Raw genomic sequence first — 21,795 nt, 5'->3', positions numbered from 1 at the left:
CGACTTGCCAGGCCGGCACGATGTGCAATAAGTTCACATGGTGCAATAGGAACTGAATGTTTGTTAGTAGAATTCATTAGGCTAGGGATTTATTTTGGTTCTTTTTTGTCTTTCACTGCAAGTATTGGGTTGGATTGGGTGTTGCACAAAGGGAGGCTCAGCAATCTCATTGTACACATTGTACTCTGACAATAAAAGTTTGAATTGGAATGATTGCACATCGCGCCAGCCCCGCAAACCAAATTGTACTATGTTATATTCATAAGTTATGAAAATATTTACAGACTCCTCACATCCTGGACATAAACTGTTTCAATTCCTACCCTCAAAACGACACTATAGAGCACTGTACACCAGAACTAGACACAAGAACAGTTTTTTCCCGAACGCCATCGCTCTGCTAAACAAATAATTCCCTCAACACTGTCAAACTATTCACTAAGTCTGCATTACTATTACTATAAATCTCATCGTTCCTATCACTCATCTCCTCCCACTTATGACTGTAACTTTGTTGCTTGTATCCTTAGGATTTATATTGCTATGGTTTCCTGATTGCTTATTAGTACCCTATGACTATCACTAAGTGTTGTACCTTATGATTCTTGATGAATATATTTTATTTTTTCTTTACGCGCACTGAGACCATATGCACCAAAGACAAATTCCTTGCGTTTCCAATCACACTTGGCCAATAATAAGAGCCTTGGTGGCACAGCAGACTAAATTACTGTTAAAGTAGTATTTAGCTGCTAGCTGCCTGCAATTATTGCAAGTTCGAATCTCACCAGGCTCAAGGTTGACTCAGCCTTCCATCCTTTCGAGGTAGGTAAAATGAGGACCCGGTTTGTGGGGGCAATAAGCTTTGTATAAAAAAGAACACCGCTTGGGGGTGGGGTGGGAAAGCCCTACTAAGAAGGTATATACAAAAGGATGAAGGCTATTGCTTAACGCATTGTAAGCCGCCCTGAGTCTCCGGAGAAGGGCGGCATATAAATCGAACCAATAAATAAATGAAGAAGTCTATTTTATTCTATTCTTTTCCCATTCAGCAGATCGGGGGAAGGAGGGGAGGGTCCTTGGGCAAGAGACCTCCCTCGTCCACACCTCCTTCGCCGGAGTCCGGCCCCTCCAGAAATCAGCTGACAGCGGGAACCCCCCAACCCCACCCACCACCCTACGGAAGGGGCTGGCGGAGCTACGCCAAGGCCGGGGAAGTTTGGCCTCGTCCAAAGGCTATGGCCGAGCGGTTGGGGAGTAGTAAAGTGTGGGTGAGTGGCAGCAGCCGGGCCGGAGTCCTTTATTCTACTCCTTGGCCGACTTTTATTGAACGATTTGCATTCTTCTAATTCAAGCCTTCCTTTAGGGTTGCTCCAAAGATACTACGCCCTCTCCTCTCCCAGCAGGGCTTGCATTATGCCTTGGGGGAAGCCGATCTCCTCCTGCTCCTCCTCCTCTTCTGCCTTCCCTTTCCTTCCACTCCGCGATCCCCTCTGAAATCTCTCTTTTCCCCCCCTCCCCAAAAAAGAACCATGCTTAACCCCAACAGCACGTGGGGATCTGACGCCTGGCACCATGCCAGCAGGGCACACAGGGGGGGGGCACACAGCAGGGGACAACGGGAACCCCCAACCCCACCCCCACCCACCACCCCCATCATCATCATCACCACCATGCCAGGATCAGCGGGCAAAAGCTGAAATCCCCCCCCCCTCCAAATGGCTGGAGAGAGAATTGAAGCGGACTCCCTTCCAGCCCCCCTTCCCCTCCCTCCCGTCTCCCCCAACAAGCGCCCCTTGGCAGCGTTTTTTCCTCGCCCGCCCCTCAAAGAGGAGAAGGCTGTTTTTTGGGGGGGGAAAGGCGGAAGAAAGAAGCTGCGCCGCCCAGAAGCCGCGAGAAAGCGGAGCGAGCGCCTGCCTTCTTTTCCCTTTCTTGCTTGCTTTCTGTCCCTCCCTCTCTGGGGCTTTAGCTGGGTTTCTAGGGACTTTCCAGCCCTACCTACTTACTGTTTTGCCCGCCCAGTTTCCCCGTGGCGGCGGCGGCGGCGGTAGCAGGAAAAAGTCTGCTTGGTTATTTTGTTGTGTGTTTTTTTTTTCCCCCCCCCTTTTTGAAGTTCCTCCGTCGGTTGTGTTTTCTTCCGCAGAGCCGGCTTGCCCATCCTGTGGTTCTCAGCTAAAGAGCCTCCATGGATGGTGAAGGCTATCCCGCGGTGAGTGCTTCCGTCGCTTGGGAAGGTTTCCCCCCCCCCCCTCACCTCTCCCCCCCACCAACCACTCTCCCGGGGCCGGCTCGCTTTGAATTGTGATTTGGGTGAAAACAAATGGGCCCGCCTGGCCTTCAAGAAGTTCTCTTAAGTCCCAAGTTTTGCATTTTATCTTTTTTTTTTGGGGTGGGGGGGATGGGATAATGTGCTTTGGAAAGCTTAACATAAATAAAAAACCCCAACAGTTGTCTTTCTCTGCCTTTGGTTGGGCCCATGTGCGTTGCACAAGAGTCCTTCCAGAGTAAAGTTGCTAGCTGACTAGGTCTCTCTCTCTCTCTCTCTCTCTCTCTCAATCCCTCCCCCTCTTTCATTCCCGCACTCTCTCCCTCCTTTCCCCTCCCCTCTCTCTCTCCCTCTCCCCCCTCTGTCTCTCTCACTCCCTCTGTCTCCCTTTCTCTCCCGCTCCCCCTCTCTCTCTCATTCCCTCTCTCTCTCTCTTTCTCTTACTCCCTCTCCCCCTCTCTCTCTTACTCCCTGTCTCCCTCTCTCTCTCACTCCCTCTCCCCTCTCTCACTCCCTCCCACCCTCTCTCTCTTCCTCCCTCTCCCTCCCTCCCACCCTTTCTCTTACTCTCTCTCTCTCTCCCTCTCCCCTCTCTCTCTCATTCCCTCTCTCTCTCCCTTTCTCTTACTCCCTCTCCCCCTCTCTCTCTTACTCCCTGTCTCCCTCTCTCTCTCACTCCCTCTCCCCTCTCTCACTCCCTCCCACCCTCTCTCTCTTCCTCCCTCTCCCTCCCTCCCACCCTTTCTCTTACTCTCTCTCTCTCTCCCTCTCCCCTCTCTCTCTCACTCACTCTCTCACTCTCTCCCTCCCTCTCGCTTGCTCCCTCCCTCTCCCTCCCTCCTTCTCACACACACAAACAAACACACAGACAGAGAGAGAGGAATAGCTGGGATTTGTGTTCTGTGTAGTACAACCATCTATGAACATATACACATGATTGATTGTATATGTGAGGTAAAGTGAGGCTTAAGCAATAATGGGGCAAATAGTTGTGGGGTTTTTTTTCTTTTTCTTTTCTCCCCAAACAACTCATTGGAGAGATCATTCTCATATTGGCCTTCTTCCAGATGAGAAATAGGCCCTAAGCAACTCATCCAACATTCTTGTTTTAAGTATTTATTGGTTTTGGGGATTGCCTGACTTTAAAAGAGTATAGGTCACTGATGGCTAACCTTTTCCAGACTGAGTACCCAAAGTGTGCACACCTGAACCCCCAAAATGCAATGCGCGTGTGGCCCCTGTGCATGCACCCCCCCTGTGCCTGTGCCTGCGTGCGTGATCCCTGCATGCGCCTCGTCCCCCACACATTCGCAACAGAGACCCGAAGACCAGCTGGCTGGCGTGAGGCGCATACACATGCACAGCAGAGCTGAGCTGGGGGGACGGTTCGTGTGCCCGTAGAGAGGGCATTGCGTGCCACAGGTTCCCCATCACAGGTGCATCTGTTATGTGAATTGTAGTCTTCACCAGTGCAGAGGGTTGGATGGGAGCATTCTTTCCTGTCAGATGCTCAGAAGACCTTGCCTTAGATGAGTGGCTTTTTTTTTCCAATGTTTTCATTTAATTGTCGTTAGTAGTAGAGACTTAATGTAGATGTCATTCCTGCTGACTTTTGTTTAGAATCTTTATAATGCTGTGTCCATAATGCTTTCAATCATCTGGGTGTTAAGATGATTTCATTTTGTTCTTGATCCTTGTTTCTATGCAGTGCTTAGATGGGATAGATTATGACGATTTTCAGTTTGGTGCTCATTTGATGGAGCAGAAAGAGCTGTTCATGGAGACAGGTAAGGAACTTTTTGGTAACTTATATGTCCTGAGGGATGTGGAACTATATAGTAATGGCCAAAATAGTGAAAACATTTTGGGAAAAGTGTATTTTTGAGGTTTGATGGCTAATAACATCACTTTTTTTTTGGAGTTTCAAGATAATCATATTCCACTGCTGGAATGGCCTGGGAATAGCCCAGACCTTAATCCAATTGAAAATCTATGGAGCCACTAACTAAAGAAATTGTTAGTCAGAAGCGACTCAGCAATAAAACCCAGTTAATAGAAGCCATCATTCAATCTTGGTTTCACATTAGAACAGCTGCAGAACTCAAAGACTTGGTTCGCTCCATGGGAAGATGTTGTAAGGCTGTAATTCATGCTAAAGTTTACCCAACCATGTATTAACTGACATGGTGATCATTTTTGTTTATCTTGTTTTTTCCTATAGTGATAATTTTTGTATATCTTATTTTTTTCTACGTGTTTCACTTTTCTTCTTTATACTGTAACTGCTATTCTAATAGCAAATCCTTCATAAAAGTTACTGCATTACATTCTTGATTAAATTATCTTTCCATTGATATATAATTTTATGGTACTACTCGGAAAAAAAGGTGGTGTTATTAGCTAGTTTTAGAAAATACACTTTTCCCAAAAGGTTTCCACAATTTTGGCCACTACTGTAGACAACTCAGGGAAGGAGCTAATTTTCTGTTTTCATCTGTTTTGTTAATACTGTTCCTCTTAAATTGTATTACGTAAGTTTGTAAGTGTATTTAACAACATTGGGATACTCTGAATATCTTCTTGTTTGTTTGTTTTAGTCGAAGGCCCATATGTCACTATACTTGAACAGCCAAAACAGGTAAGGAATTTCTAAGGATGCTGGGTTCCCCAACTATATAAATAGAAGAGAATATATGTAGCTCAGGGTTGAATTGTGGGTTCACAGCTTTGAACTTCGTGCTCTTCGAGCTTATTTATTTGCAGATGTTTCATTTCCACACTAGGTAACATCTTCAGTGTAGTTTTGTAATGCCTGTGAACCAACAATCAAGCTCAGAGAGCATCAAGGACTCCATCATTCCCCATTTTTGTGTGTGTGTGTTTTAATGACCACATAATCCCTTACATCGGGGTGGAGTCAGGGCAACTGAATGGAGCTGAGTGTTTACTGGCTGCTGCCCTTCCTGTCACCAATGCAGAGTTCGCAGCAGATAAATACTCGTCGTGCACAGAGAGAGAAATATCTGCCGCTACCTAGGATCGAACTCACAGCCTCCTGATAGTGAGGCGAGAGCTCCACCTCTAAGCCACGGCACCACTCACTCCATCATTCCCCATCTATATCCTATTATAGGCAAACTTTTTCCTAGCAGTTTGGGTTTTTTTCTGATGGATTGACTTTGCTTGAATTACCATTTTTTGGCAGCGAGGTTTCCGGTTCCGTTATGGCTGTGAAGGGCCCTCACATGGTGGACTGCCTGGAGCATCTAGTGAGAAGGGGCATAAGACTTATCCCACTGTCAAGGTGAGTATCACATTCATTTATTTATCATGTTTTATGAAGATTTTTTTTTTTTAAAAGAATAACCTACATGGCCTATTCTGTCTTTAGTAAAAGTTAAACAGTGTTTTTTTTTTTAGTAGTCTTATTTTGTATTGGACTTTCTGATTAATTAAAATACAGTACAGAAGGTCAGTAAAGTAATTATTTTTGATACACATTTCAATACTTTTAAGTTTTCATAACATTACGCCTGGTTGTTATAGATAACTGACTGAAGTAAATGCATCTATTTTTACACAGTCTTGGGCCTTAAATCTACTGCTCCCGGCAACAGGCTTTTGATTTCAGAGCAACTGAACATTTGTTCTGTAGGAATAGAAAATTTTGATTTGGCTAAATTCTGCCCTAGACTGGTCTTATTACCATGGACAGAGAGCACCCAGGAATAAAAAGGAAGAGCATGTTGTGTTTATTGTATATTTTACTCTTCCTTATGGAAGGCATTTAGAAATTCCTTTGGGACATGCATTCAGAATTCTAAGTGAATTTTAAAATGTTGAGTTAATTAATCTTGGATCTTTTGGTATGGGATCTAAATAACAAAAAATAACAATTTTTAAAATCAAATTATGATCAATTTTTAAAATCGTGTATTCCAATTTGTGTTGTTTGGTTCAAGAAAATTCCTCAAAACTAGCTGGATAGAGTGTAACAAGAATTGTGTATAAAAGAAGCTTAAATATTCTGGCTAAAACATAAAAACATAATCCTAGATTAAATTAAAATCAAGAAAATGTATTAAATTAAAATCAAGAAAATGTATTAAACCCCAAAATGCAAATGCATAGAATTGACCAGATTCAAAAGACCATCTGCTTCTATCCGTAGGTAATTTTATTTTCGCTTAATGTGAGCAGATCAGCAAGCCAGATAAACCAGGATATTTATTATACTCAAAAAGTTTATCAGTAAAAATAGCTGTTAAATCTAGCTTTGCGTATTTTGAGGCAAGCTAAATCAGAATTTGGAAATTGGTTCTTTCATTGGACTATTTTTACCTTGTTGCTTACTGCTTCCATAAAGGAGAAATATGAATATGTTGCTTGTTCATAACTTGAACTGCCCAGAGTTACTTTGGGCAGTTAACTACTTTGGGTAGTTATTTAATAAATAAGACAAATAAATAAAAATAATAAATATTTTGGTTTACTAAACTAAGATTCATGTCTGTTTGCTGTATGCAGATATGATCAAAGGTGTGATATGGTCTGAATTGCCGTTAATGGCTATGGATATAAGCAATGATCCAAAACTGATTTTTGTTACTTAGCCATCTAAAGGCAATTGTAGTCTATGTTAATGAAAATTGTTAGGCTTGTATCATGAGCATAATTCAACTCAGTATAAATTATATATAGTAGTGGCCAAAATTGTGGAAACGTTTTGGGAAAAGTGATGTTATTAGCCATCAAACCTCAAAAATACAGTTTTCCCAAAAGGTTTCCACAACTTTGGCCACTACTATAAGGCAATATTTCTTTTTAAAGTTCCATGTACATTTCATAGAGAGATGGGTGTTTATGAAAGGACCTCCTTGATGTCATTCTGTATCCTTTTATTGCAGATCTCTAATTACACTGGACTGGCTAGGATAGAGGTGGACTTGGTGACACACACAGATCCTCCACAAGTACATGCTCATAGCCTTGTGGGAAAACAGTGTAACGAAGCTGGCAACTGCATTATGATGGTGGGCCCAAAGGACATGACTGCCCAGTATGTATGACTTACTGATGAAGGAATGATGGTGGGGTTCAAAAGGCAAGACCTATTTCATGATAGCATTCTTTTTTCCCCCAAGTGTTAGATTGGATGGGGTTGCAATATCTGATTTAATGAAAGCTGGAGCTTTCTGCCATTTTGCAAGGAAAATTCAGCACAAATATATACTGTGTTTTTCGCTGCCTAAGACGCATCTGAACCATAAGACGTGCCTAGGTTTAGAGGAGGAAAAGAGGGGGAAAAAATATCATGCGGAGCCTGAGAGGACCACACATAGGTGTCCTCTCATGTGCCAGCTCTGCAGAGGTGGGCATCACATACTGTAACAATCAGTTGGCCCGAACAGAAAATGTGAGCTCGTGTGCGGCATCAAAAAAATGGCGATTATACAGGACGTGATAGCACCAGGGTGGGTGGGCGGGCCCAGCTGCTGATCAGAACTACCGGTTCGCCTGAACCTGTCCGAACTGGCAGCAGCCCACCACTGCAGCTCTGCCTGTTGACTCCTGCACTGCGGAAAAGAGACAGGCAATGACGAAGACAGAAGAGGCGGGGTTCAGCACTGTAAAAGGACCCCGCCGCCACAGCCTGGTCTGTGACACAATATTCGCTCCGTAAGACACACAGACATTTCCACCCACTTTTGGGAGAAAAAAAGTGTGTCTTATGGAGTGAAAAATACAGTAATTCCATTGTGGAAAACATTGTGTCTTCTTTGTATGAAAAGATGTGGTGGCTGCAGAGAAACCATGCAGTGTGCAAGGATGTTGAAATACGGGTTTCCACAGAACAAGCTTTAATGTTTGGGTGTTCTCTCTGTAAAGCTTCACTCACACCATCCATTCAGATAGAGCAAGTAGTGGGCTAGATGTTCTCATTTAGTGACTTCCTTGTTTAATGGCCATTTGCAATTACAATAGTGATAGAAAGTAACTTTACGACCTCACATTTATGACCTTCTACAGGTCGGTAAAGCAAAGGAAAGCTGAAGTAAGATCATAAGCACAATTGCATTTTTAGTGACCGCTTTGCTTAATGATTCAGTTGCTAGTCACAATTGTCGCTAAATAAGGATTATCTATAGAGTTATGGAAGGTTCCTAAGCAGAAACTTAAACATTTTAAATACACTCACACACACACACACACACACACACAATTTATTTTTAGATACTTAAGAACAGAACCAGGGGGGGAAAAGCAGGAGAGAGAAAAAGAGAGAGATTTACAAACTAAAAATTAGCTAGGAATTTACAGAACGTTAAAAAAAAAGAAAAACACATTTATTCCATTAGCAACATTAAAACAATTTATTAAATAATCATATACGAATTTGGCACTTTAAAAATATTGACTACTGTTTAATCAGAGATCAATATCTTATGAGTGAAAATAATGTACTATATAAAAACAATTTGAGATTTAGCTTACTAACAAAAACAGTAATAACAATAATCAATAAGAATTAAGAAGTTCTAACTAATCTGAAATTGTCTTTAATTTTATGACCAGTGAGACAAAATGTGGTATTTTAAAATCTTATTTTAAGAGAAACCTGAATTTTGGATATTGCAGTAAGTTATGTCCCAAATAATACTCTATAAGCAGGTTCCAAATAAAGGTAGTATCAGATTTATTTTTTAAATACAAAGATATTTTTTTGATATTTATGTTTGCTGTTCCAGTTTTGATGGTCTAATGGAGGTTTTTGCTACAGTTTGTAGTCTCTTTGCCATCTGCAAAAGATATTATAAGATATTGTAAATCTGTCAAAATTCAGATAGTTTAAGCAAATATCAGAAAATCTACATTTTCTAAAGGATATTATGCAAATCATTGGCACGTTCTGCTTGTTGAGGTTGGCAAGAAAGATGCATGATATTAAAAGCGCATATATATATTAATATGCACGAACTGCCATATTAAAAGTTCATATATACCTTAATATGCATGAACTGGCAATGACTTAACATAGAAAATCTGGGCTATGGTATATGACGATATCAGCTGGTTTACAACTGATGTTAAAACATCATTAAGAAACAAATAAAGCTACCAGTATAAAGTTTGATAACTGTAACTAATAAAAAATACTAAGAGTTGAAAAAGATGCGGAAAACAACAACAAAAAAGATTAGGTGGCTAGAGTAACTCCCCTTTGAACAAAGACTATTGTATTTTGAACCTTTTAATTTGGAATAGAAACATATCAATTTATTCCTGTTCCAATTTTTAAGCCCCTGTTCATTCACTGAAATTAAATAAGGGGAGATTTATGAGCAATAAAAGTAAGCCCATTGTTTGCGTAATTAAATTTGGTATCACCTCCATGGATTTTAAAAAGACGGGCATGGAGCATTGGGCTTTACTGCTCCTTATTGGTTCTTTTTTAGCTCCCTAGTGCCTTTTGGTTGCTGCTAAATGATAGAATATAGAATAACAGAGTTGGAAGGGACCTTGGAGATCTTCTAGTCGAACCCCCTGCTTAGGCAGGAAACCCTACGCCACTTCAGACAAATGGTTATCCAACATCTTCTTAAAAACTTCCAGTGTTGGAGCATTCACATCTTTTGGAGGCAAGTTATTCCACAGATTAATTGTTCTAACTGTCAGGAAATTTCTCGTAAATTCTGAGTTGCTTCTCTCCTTGATTAGTTTCCACCCATTGCTTCTTGTCCTGCCCTCAGATGCTTTGGAGAATAGCTTGACTCCCTCTTCTTTGTGGCAGCCCCTGAGATATTAGAACATTGCTATCATGTCTCCCCGAGTCCTTCTTTTCATTAAACTAGACATACCCAGTTCCTGCAACCGTTCTTCATATGTTTTAGCTTCCAGTCCCCTAATCACCTTTGTTGCTCTTCTCTGCACTCTTTCTAGAGTCTCCGCATCTTTTTTACATAGTGGCGATCAAAACTGAATGCAGTATTCCAAGTGTGGCCTTACCAAGGCATTATAAAGTAGTATTAACCACTTTAAAAAAACATGATAATCGTGTTTCCATCAGTAATGATAGGAAATCATATGTTTGAAATGAAATGATATGTTTTAAATGTTTGGTGATTTTATCATGCTCATCTCAGTACCGGTGTCTAGAATTTGAGCAGATTGCTGCCCACATAGACATTGTGATTGTTACTGCAAGTAGAGGATAATTTGTCTTTTATCAGATTTAATAACCTAGGTGTGCTCCATGTGACTAAGAAAAACATGATGGAGGTCATCAAAGACAAACTGCAGAAGCAAAAGATGCGAAACAGAGTACAGCCTCTAACAGGTAACTTTGAAACAGAAAATAACAGCTCGGGGAAGATGGATTCTAGATACGGTCACGGTCTTCTCTCTCTTTTACCCTCATAGCCTAGATAGAATGGATGATTGTGTTGTAGGCAATAATGGTTAAACTATGCATTTATTTATTTTTCACTTGTTAGCAGTCCTCTATTGGACCTTGCATGGAATAAGGATATTGGTCATAAAACATTTTTTCCATCAGATATTCTCTCTCTCTCCCTCTCCTTCTCTCCCCCTCCCCCGCCTTCTCCTCCTCCTCCTCTTCCCCCTCTCCCTCTTCCCCTTCCTCCCTCCCCATCTTCTCTCTTTCTCCCTCTCTCTCTTTGCCTCTCTCCCCCTTCCTCCCTCCCTCTCCCCATCTTCTCTCTCCCTGTCCCTCTCCTCCCTCTCTCTCCTCTCCTCCCCTTCTTTCTTTCTCCCCCCATCTTTTCTCTCTCTCACACTCACTCACTCTCACACAGGGAAGGAAAGAGAAAGAGAAAGAGAGAGAGTTTTATAGGGTGATCTGATCATTATGACTTTTACCAAGGAAAATGCCTGTGCTTGCTCAAAGTAAAACTGGTTGTTCTTTGGTAATAAATGAGAGATATAAATGAGGTTATTTAACTCAAGTTGCTACTTCCAAATTGTTCTGAACTGCTTCCATGTGGGTTTGAAGCTTGGGGTAATTGATACACTCAATGCAAAAAAGGAAAAATGGAAATGGAGAATTTAGCTAAGGAAAAACAATGAAAGGAAAGCACAGAACAGAACTAAAAAGAAAAAGAAAATAAGCATATTAAAGCTCAACCTCTGCAATTAACTTCTAGTGCCCAAACTATTATAAAGGAGTGGTATTGTTGAAGTTGTATAAGAACATTTTTCTTTTCTTTCATAAGTTTTCCCCCCTAAACAGAAATAGTAAACAAAACTATATTTCAGAGCAAAGCATTTCTTCTGGCTTTAGATTCTCTTTTGTTGAATCTTACAGCAACCTTATTTTGCTTTTATTTAAAGTTTAAAAAGTTATGTAAGCTCTTTGAACAATCAAAAACTGATTTTGAGCTTTTATTATCAATGGGAATCTACTTAAGATTGTAGTAGGTTATATTATTGCAATTATTATTATTATTATATGGTTCATCTTCAATTTGATTCAGTGTGGAACTAGTAAAAACTTAATAGTTCAAGTCCTAACTAAGAACCAAAGAGCTGTTAAAGTAGCCGCCTCCTCTCCCTCCTCCTCTTCCTCCTCCTCCTTCCTTTTTCTTCTTTTCTTCTCCTCCTCCTCCTCCTCCTCCGTTTTCTTCTTTGCTCTACCAGCATAAGACTAGCATAAAGCGGCACTAAGAAGAAGTGCCTATTTTGATTTCTTGCAAGCCTTTCCTCTCCAGCCAGCATTAATTGATGCAATTTCTTAGCGCCACCAGCTCTAGCTTTACATTAGTCTTACGCTGGCGGCACTAAGAAGAAATTGTAATGTTTTATGTTGGCTGGAGAGGAAAGGCTTTCAGGGAATCAAAATAAGCACAATTTCTTCTTAGCTCCACCAACGCTGGCTTTATGCTAGTCCAGTAGAACAAAGAAGAAATCCCACCTCTTTTGCTTCCATGGCAATCCTTTCCTCCCCAGCTAGGGTAAATCACTGCCAATTTATGCTGACTGGAGAGGAAAGGCTTTCAGGGAACCAAACTAGGTGTGATTTTTTAGCGCTACTAGTGTAAAGCTAGCACTGGTGGAGCTAAGAAGAAATCATAGTAGTTTATGCTGACTGGAGAGGAAAAAATTGCAATGGAAGCAAAAGTGACTGAATTACTTCTTCTTGATTGTGTCATGTGGCCCAGCAAACGAGCAGCCTTCTTTACCCTGAGTTCTAAATGAATACCCTAAGTGAATAGTGACGGAGTGGGGGTGGGGAGGGGTACATGAAACCCAGTACGTTGGCAAAGCAGGCCCAATGCCTCTGAAGATCTGACTGGGCACGATAGAAGGGAGATGGGTGGGTGTGCTGCAGCATCTCTGGTCATAAAGGCGAATGACCACGGGGACATTCTGCAAAAGTTTTAACTTTGAAAGAGATCTGTCTTTAGCTTTTGGGGTGTGCATTGTAACTTCAAATGTTCGTTAAATGGCCTGTCATATTTCAAGGAATGCCGGTATTCAGATGATGTGTGATTTTAGTATCTAGAGGAAATTTTGCTTTGATGTGGATGCTGGATTGTTTGTAGTATTTATAACTTAGCATCTATTTTAGCAGAATCTGAAGAAGAATTGATTGAACAAGAAGCGAAAGAGTTGAAGAAGACAATGGATCTCAGCATTGTTCGTTTACGCTTCAACGCCTATCTTCGTGATAGTAGTGGAAACTTCACTTTAGCATTAAACCCTGTTATTTCCGACCCCATTCATGATAGCAGTAAGTTTAACTTTTGATCCATAGACATGTTTGACATGGTTTAAGGGTATCTGTTATAACAGTGTTGGCGAACCTTTTCAGCACCAAGTAATCTTCCGGTTTCCGGCATGCGCAAAGACCAGCTGGCACACTGGAAACCGGAAGAGCAGCCGCCCAGTGCGCATGTGCGTGCCGGGAAGATGATCTTCCAGTTTCCGGTGCTCCCACGCGCCTGAAGACCAGGTGGCTGACGTGCCAGAACCTTGCCTTGTAGTTCTTCTCTCTTTTTTCCCAATCAGGTATTGCAGAGTTTCTTTGCTAGAAGGAAATTAAAACTCTGTGACTTCCATTTTTCTTCTTTTTAAATGAAGTGCCATATTTTTCGGAGTATAAGACGCTCTGGAGTATAAGATGCACCTTAGTTTTTGGAGAGGAAAATAAGAAAAAAAAATTCTGCCTCTGCCTCCCAGCATCCATCGGTATTCATCTGGCTAGTGTCCTGTCAGTGTGTGAGAGAGTTGAGGGCTGTTTGGAAACTGAAACAGTATTTGCGGTGTGAGCAACAAGGTAGGAGACAGCAAGGAGTCTGGCGTGGCTTAGTTCTGCAGCTCTGAGTCTGTGCTGAGGTCTAAACTAGTCTGTTGCTCAAAACTGAAACTGCAACTCCTCTCCTCTGTTTGTGTTTTGCTTGTATTTACTACCACGTTGGAAAACCTGCTTTTGGTATTGTGTATTTACTTCATGTGTTATATTATATATAAAGAGAAGTTATTGAATCCTGCTAAATCAGTTACTTGTGTGTGCTTTCTGGATGTGATTGCTGCTGCAAACTCTTGAGTCCTTGCAGCAAATAGCAAACAGCCAGATCAGCTTCAGCACATTATTGCAGCCTGATTCAGCACAAGCAGCTGATTGGCCGGTGGATCAGCCTCCCGGAAAACCCCCAATCAGCTGTTCCAAGCTGCAGGGATTGCAACAGACCATTGCTACCTCAGTGCCTCGTGTTTTTGGCTACTTTCAGTATATAAGACACACCCAAATTTTCACCCTCTTTTAGGGGTGGAAAAAGTGCGTCTTATACTCCGAAAAATAAAGTAAGATGACTCACAGTAAGGTGAGTCATCTTGCATCTGTTTGCTTGAGTAGCCACATCTGCTGAAATGCAGTCTGAGAAGTCCATGTCTGGAATTAGTATATCTCCAGAGATAAAAGGTTATTGATTTGTTACATCTCTTTTGAGGAATATTTGTATGTTGGAAAATAAATAATGCCACAAATGATGGCTCATGATCGTAAATCTTTTTCTCTCAGGCCTTAAGTGAAAAGTTCCTCTACCCTGATCTTCATATCAGAGTTCTGACAGAAAAGTTTCATATTTTTTCATATTTTTAGTTTTAGTTTTTTTGGAATCGGTAGAATTTTCTTGCTTCCTTCTGAATGCCTCCAGAACCTACCACAATTTGAAATATTGACCTTTCTGCTCATGTTCTATATTCTTCACTGTTTATTAAAATCAGCCAAAATTACAAGCCTTATGATGACTCCCTTACGTTTTCGTAATTGTACAATTGTTCCAGAAACAATTTTATACATCACTGATTTGTTTTTGTTTTTTTATTCTACAGAGTCTCCTGGAGCTTCCAACCTAAAAATATCTCGGATGGATAAGACCGCAGGCTCAGTGCGAGGTGGCGATGAAGTATATTTGCTGTGTGATAAAGTCCAGAAAGGTAAGTACCATATCTAATTATGCTTATTTTTGGCATTGTTCTTTCACTTCTGAAATGGATACAAAATCTTTCTTTTTAGAAACGTGCATTTGATTTCCTTTGTCCTTGAGAATGAAATTCCCGTTTTCAAAATGTATAAGGCTTCAATAAAATATTTTTTAGTAGAATTTGGGATTCCCCCCCCCCCCTACAAATGTTAAGACTATATGATTTTACTTTTTTCATAGCAGTTTATCTTGGTCTCGAATACTAATTAGCATGAACCAATTTGTCTCCTTTTTATTAATAAGCATAGTCCCAAATTTATCATATGATATAAAATAAACAAGAAAAGCAGATTGAAGTCTACGACTATGATAGAATAAAATAACTCTGCTAAATATATAAAAGCAATGAATATAAACTTTAATATAATAAAATATTAAGCCGGAGTAACAAGGCCAGCAAGAAGTATGGTATACAGATTCAGTTAAAAGCAGGTGTATAAGGCAATTTTACCAAGGGACTCAACAAGATTTATACTTTCTGGAGAATCTCAAAAGCTATCCCATTTAAAACACATTTGATAATCCAGTCTGGACATTACCAGTTCGAGTATTGCAGTGGTACCTTAGTCCCCATCCTTAATTGGTTCCAGGAAGTATGATGAGGACTAAAAATGACAAGTACCAAAAGACCACGTGACTTAACCCATGACCCTTTATTTCAGCTGGGAAGGATTTTCTATCTTGGAGTCTTAGTGGACAACCATTTAAATATGAGCCAGCAACATGCAGCAACTGCCAAAAAAACCCAACACAGTTCTAGGCTGCATAAACAGAGGGATAGAATCAAGATCACATGAAGTGTTAATACCACTTTATAATGCCTTGGTAAGGCCACACTTGGAATACTGCACCCAGTTTTGGTCGCCACGATGTAAAAAAGATGTTGAGACTCTAGAAAGAGTGTAGAGAAGAGCAACAAAGATGATGTGGGGCCAGGAGGCTAAAACATATGAAGAACGGTTGCAGGAACTGGGTATGTCTAGTCTGGAGAAAAGGAGGACTAGGGGAGACATGATAGCAGCGTTCCAATATCTCAAGAGTTGCCACAAGGAAGAGGGAGTCATCCTATTCTCCAAAGCACCTGAGGACACGACAAGAAGTAATGGGTGGAAACTAATCAAGGAGGGAAGCAACTTAGAACTAAGGAGAAATTTCCTGATAGAACAATTAATCAGTGGAACAACTTGTCTCCAGAAGTTGTGAATGTTCCAGCCCTGGAAGTTTTTAAGAAGATGTTGGATAACCATTTGTCTGAAGTGGTGTAGAGTTTCCTGCCTAAGCAGGGGGCTGGACTAGAAGACCTCCAAGGTCCCTTCCAACTCTGCTATTCTATTCTATTCTATTGTCTATCTGTTCCTTTTACTATGTTAGTGACCTTCCCACCATGGCCAACTTCCTGTCCGCCCTCTGTGCCTGTTTCCTTCTTCCTATCGCATCATGTTGATTACCACAAAGACGACAGCTTACAGGGACAACATTTTTTGCTTCAAAAGGTGTCAAGTGTGAAATTCAATGAGTTTCGAAGCTGTCGAGTACCAGGGTACCACTGCATTTTGACAAATGGTTCCTTGCTAGGGACAGTCATTGTTACCAAATGAGCTGGTGCAGGAAGAAAACAATTCCTGTCGTGTAACCCACTTGTATCAGTTTGAAAAAGAAGTTCCTCAGATTGCACATTTGCTCCATCAGAAGAGGAAGTACAATCTCATCTAGATTGTCAGCAATGTCCTTAATTTACTGTAAAAGATAATGATAATAACTGCGTTGCTTTTGACTTATCAAAATTTGATAAGATTTGGCTCATTTTTTGCCGTCATCTAGTCTATATTTCTCTTACCTTGCATGATATGGAGAAACACTATTACCATGTTTCCCCCAAAACAAGACGGGGTCTTATATTAATTTTTGCTCCAAAAGATGCATTATAGTTTATTTTCCGGTTAGGTCTTATTTTGGGGGAAATACAGTACTAAATGCCTCGGTCTGCTGATAATCTTAACTGGGGCTTATTTTGGCGGTAAAGCTTATATTACGAGCATCCTGAAAAATCATGCTAGGGCTTATTTTCCGGTTGGGTCTTATTTTCGGGGAAACAGGGTAGAAGTCATCAACTACCTGATAGCATCTCACCCAATATCTCTTAAATTTTGTATGATCGACACTATATCATAAATTTATCAATGTAGTAATACATTAGTAAATGGGACAAAGTGGGTTTGGAATAAGTATTCATAGTCCAATGTTACTGTTCTGTTCCCCAGGCATCTGGCTCCACTGGGAACAGGCAGCTAAACTCTAGCAAAAAGGTTTTCATACAGATCATTTATTTGGCTTTCCTCAAAACATAGACTTACAATCATAGTGAGTCAAGGTGAGATTCATCCTTAATGAATTTCATAATCTGTCCCATTTCGTAGTGTAAAATGACGGTAGATCTGTCCTATTCAGAAAGCATGTTTCTCTCCTCCGTGGCAATTCATAATGGCCGGGTCTTTGTTCTACACCCCAGGCAGAGAGCCTCAGTGGCCAATCAGACACACAGATATGGTCACATGTCATGGATTACATTTCCCATAATGCACTCTCTCTCTTTCTACATCTCCCACAATGCAATCTCTTAAGGAGACAGCTCTTAATTCTTAAAGTAACTAATTCGCTATAAGTCACCATCTGAACAGCACAGTTACCGTTTTTTGCCTTCTCTGTTAGATGATATTGAGGTGCGTTTTTATGAAGATGATGAGAATGGTTGGCAGGCCTTTGGAGATTTCTCCCCCACGGATGTGCATAAACAGGTATTGATTGATTCAATCATGAGAGCCCGTCTGAGTGGTAGATTAAAGATGTATTCCGTAGAGCAGTGTTTCCCAAACTTGGCTATTTTAAGATGCATGGACTTCAATTCCCAGAATTCCCCAACCAGTATGCCTGGTTGAGGAATTCTGGGAGTTGAAGTCCATACATCTTCAAAGGGTCAAGTTTGGGAAACACTGCCATAGAGGGACTTTTTGTATTAGAGTAGATCAAAGACATTTTATTTTATCACATTCTAATCCTTGTAAATATAAAGGCCAACATCCAATGGGGGAGCAAAGGATTTTAGAAACGAATCACTGGCTTAAATACCGGTGTCAACACCGAACCGGTATCGAACCGTTACTGGTTCGGCTTTCTAGACCATGGTCTGCATTACCCTACATGGAGGGCTACTGGCAAAGGGTGGACTCCACGTCACAAAAGAATACTGGAAAGAATACCTTTGGATATTCCAAAGAATATCTTTGGAAAACGATTGGCTCACCTTATCAAAAGGGCTTTAAACTAAAATAGAGGGGGGAGGATGGCCAATCTTCATGACCTTTAGAGCCTAATTCCAAGCAAAAACCACTAGATAACCAATTATTTAAGGAGGAAGGGAGTAAAGAGAAAAAAGAAATAATAATTAAAAAAAAACATAGTGAAGTACAGTAGTGGCCAAAATTGTGGCAACCTTTTGGGAAAGTGTATTCTCTGTAATTAGCTAATAACACCACTTTTGTTTTGGAGTAGCACCATAAAATTATATATCAATGGAAAGATAATTTAATCAAGAATGTAATGCAATAGCTTTTATGAAGGATTTGCTATTAGAATAGCAGTTACAGTATAAAGAAGAAAAGTGAAGCACGTAGAAAAAAATAAGATATACAAAAATTATCACAACGTCAGTTAATACTTAGTTGGGTGACTTTAGCATGAATTACAGCCTTACAACGTCTTCCCATGGAGTGAACCAAGTCTTTTAGTTCTGCAGCTGTTACAATGTGAAACCAAGATTGAATGATGGCTCCTATTAACTGGGTTTTATTGCTGGGTCGCTTCTGACTAACAAGTTTCTTTAGTCGGCTCCATAGTTTTTCAATTGGGATAAGGTCTGGGCTAATCCCAGGCCATTCCAGCAGTGAAATATGATTATCTTGAAACTCCAAAAAAAAGTGGTGTTATTAGCCATCAAACCTCAAAAATGCACTTTTCCCAAAAGGTTTCCACAATTTTGGCCACTAGTGTAAGAGAATGATGGAAAGGATGGAAATTCCAGTTACAAAGTAAGAGATATAAGAAAGTACCCATAAAACATACCCATAAAAGACTCAAATGCTTATACACTAACACTCAAACTTTATTCCGTTTGCAGCCTCCTAATTGTGGAGCAGAGGGATTGGCTCACAGCCTGGGTTTTGGTGTGATTGCATTGCTTAAAATGCATACCAGACCATAAAGCAGGCACTGGCATGTTCCAAAGAGTGAGGAAGCATATAGGAAGCAAGCAAAAGCAATAGGTTTCAAACGGAGTAGTCTCGTCTCTTTCCAGCTGAAAAGCACAGTTGCTGTCATGTGGTTTTCCATTTTATTGACCGCTTTGCTTAGTGGCAGAGTGGTTGGTCCCAATTAAAGACAGTTATGCCAGGACTATCTGCAAACTGATTTCTTTTTGTCCTTATTATTGCACATAGGGAAAAAGGTGAACAATTTAAGAGTTTATGCAGGGGTGGGATTGAAAAATTTTAGCAACCGGTTCTCTGCCTGGTTGCTGGATGGGGGCGTGGCCCACTTTTCGCCCTCCCACAGCCTCCGCGTGGGCCTTGCACTTACCTTATGGGCCATGTGGAGACTCCTGGGAGGGGCAGGGCTGGGTGGGAGGGTCAGCCAGTCCTTGCAACTACCGGTTCGGTGAACCAGATTAAAATGAACATCCGGTTTGCCCGAACCGGCTGAAACCCACAACTGAATTTATGGTATGTGACATATATGATTGCACTAACCCCATGTCTTGTGTCCTTGCAGTATGCCATTGTCTTCCGTACTCCGCCTTATCACAAGACAAAAATAGATCGTCCAGTCACTGTGTTCCTTCAGCTGAAGCGCAAGCGAGGGGGTGATGTGAGTGACTCCAAGCAGTTTACATACTACCCAGTGGTAGAAGGTACAGGGCACTCCATGTGATGTGCTACTTTTGGTGTTTAACAGAGTGGCAGGGCACATCACTGATTATTCTTCTATATCTTTGGCTGCAGATAAGGAAGAAGTAGAAAGGAAGCGTAAGAAGATCCTGCCCCAGTTCCCGCAGCACTTTGGTGGCGGTGCGCCTATGGGTGGTGCTGGTGGTGGAGCCGGTGGATTTGGTTCTAATGGAGGTAAATGTTAATACTTGATAGGTCTTTGTGGGTTTCACTTTTTTAATAGTCTGCTGAAATTTACTGTATTTTTTGGACTATAAGATGCACCAGAGTATAAGACGCACCAAGGTTTTGAAGAGGAAAACAAGGAAAAAAGATTTTTGTCCTCCTCGGCCCCCAGGAGCACTCTGCAGGCCTCCCAAACTCTCTGCGCATCCCATTTTTGTGAAAAATGGGCCTGTTTTTGGCATAACCGGGACGAGTGGGACAGGGTTTCGGTAGACCAAAAATGGCTGTATTTGGTGTATAAGACGCACCAACATTTCCACTCTCTTTTAGGGGGGGAAAAGTGCATCTTATACTCTGAAAAGTACAGTAACTTGAAATCAAAGGCATTTTATTGTAGATGTGCAAAACACACATGATGGTCAAACCATTTTGCACTTGAAACACTCTTTAAACCTTGAACCTTTACAAAAGTGTTCTCATACTATTCTGCTTTTCTGGTGTGTTCTAAACTTGTGATCTTGGAATGTCCCATTCAGTGAACCTGAATTTTTTTTTTTTTTTTTTGCACACCTCTACTTTTAATGTTAAGCTATCCAGTTGCTTCTAGTGTGTAACAATACTGAATAATTTTATTTAAAATACAACATACAAATACCAACTGTCTAATTTTGGTTATTGAGTGGGGAAAGCATGATTTTTGAGATAGCTTCTCAGATCATCCACTTCCTTTTGAATAGTTTGTGAATAAGAACGTTGGATGTCAGATATTTTGCTGAAATCAACTTGTTAACTTATTTAGAAACTAACTTGCATTTCTATGCCACTCTACTGCTGATAGCTCAGAATGAATATTGTATTTTTTTATTTACGCTATTTTCACAATCTATTCGGACAATTATCTGATCCAGAAAATGAAATAATGGCAATTTCTTTTTTTAAAAAAGTTTTTTTTATTTTTTTAAAAAAACAAAGATAAAACATTCCATCTTTCCTTATGCAGTGTATTGTCTGGGTACAGACATCTCTGTGCTACATCGCTCCTCATTTATCACATCATTCACATTCACATTAATATTATAATATATTAAACATTTAAATATTGTAAAACTCTCCATTTTCTTCTTAGTATCTTTTAGAAATAATGGCAATTTCTTAAGAAAGCTGTAATTATTTTTGATGCTTATTAAGCGATACCTTGACGATCGATGATTTGCTCTAGAAAATTCTTAGGTAATATCAAAATAATAGATGTAAAGTAGCCAGCTTTTTATCTTTTTACTCCTTTTTGAACATTGGGACAAATATTTCCATTCCTCATGTTGTCTGGTCTTTTTCCATATCAAAGATTAGCTATCTTGTCATACTTTCACTTCTTCTTCCAATTTGGTATGCATTGCATCCTCTTCTTTATCTTATCTTTTCTTTAATGTACACTGAGAGCATATGCACCAAGATAAATTCTTTGTGTGTCCAATCACACTTGGCCAATAAAAGAATTCTATTCTATTCTATTCTATTCTATTCTATTCTATTCTATTCTATTCTATTCTATTTCATTTAATAAAAATATTTCTTTCTGCATATACTAAAGAAATGTATATGAGCACCATGTTGAGGATGAAATATGTAAAGTTTTGCAGATCTTAGTGTTCTCTGAGCTTGTTGTTTCCTTGCAGATATTTCATTACCCAAATAGATTTCTTTCAGTGGAATTTGCTCCCTGTTTGATATAGAATGTCTTGTCCTGCTAGGGGGTCTGGTTTTTTCTTCGATAATTCATTAATTAGATATTGTTTTCTGCTTGTTTCTTAGTCTGATATTGATTGATGGAGAGGATATGTTATGTTCTTTTTGTTTC

At 40.3% G+C, this 21,795-nt stretch overlaps 1 protein-coding gene across 17 annotated transcripts in view; it reads left to right on the top strand.

Moving 5' to 3' along the window:
• Nucleotides 1-1,103: 1,103 nt before the first annotated feature.
• Nucleotides 1,104-21,795, top strand: part of NFKB2 (nuclear factor kappa B subunit 2) — a 41,746-nt gene continuing 21,054 nt past the window's right edge. For 2 of the 17 annotated variants that reach the window (XM_087871862.1, XM_087871860.1), the window contains exons 1-12: nucleotides 1,168-1,271; nucleotides 2,144-2,209; nucleotides 3,975-4,053; nucleotides 4,864-4,904; nucleotides 5,472-5,570; nucleotides 7,174-7,370; nucleotides 10,498-10,604; nucleotides 12,858-13,016; nucleotides 14,621-14,725; nucleotides 17,482-17,567; nucleotides 19,597-19,735; nucleotides 19,827-19,946. In XM_087871862.1, coding sequence (XP_087727988.1) covers nucleotides 7,351-7,370; nucleotides 10,498-10,604; nucleotides 12,858-13,016; nucleotides 14,621-14,725; nucleotides 17,482-17,567; nucleotides 19,597-19,735; nucleotides 19,827-19,946 — 736 coding nt within the window. In that variant the 5' untranslated portion in view covers nucleotides 1,168-1,271; nucleotides 2,144-2,209; nucleotides 3,975-4,053; ... (1 more) ...; nucleotides 5,472-5,570; nucleotides 7,174-7,350. Of the gene's footprint in view, nucleotides 1,272-2,113; nucleotides 2,210-3,974; nucleotides 4,054-4,863; nucleotides 4,905-5,471; nucleotides 5,571-7,173; nucleotides 7,371-10,497; nucleotides 10,605-12,854; nucleotides 13,017-14,620; nucleotides 14,726-17,481; nucleotides 17,568-19,596; nucleotides 19,736-19,826; nucleotides 19,947-21,795 lie in introns of all 17 variants that reach the window. The other 15 variants (XM_087871863.1, XM_060694991.2, XM_087871855.1 and 12 more) reach the window with 13 other exon arrangements.

This window comes from Pantherophis guttatus, chromosome 6, assembly GCF_059756535.1.
Source record: "Pantherophis guttatus breed Tessera chromosome 6, ASM5975653v1, whole genome shotgun sequence".
NCBI lineage: Eukaryota > Metazoa > Chordata > Lepidosauria > Squamata > Colubridae > Pantherophis > Pantherophis guttatus.
Note: the sequence above shows the minus strand (reverse complement) of the source record. Positions and strands in the feature narration are given on the sequence as shown.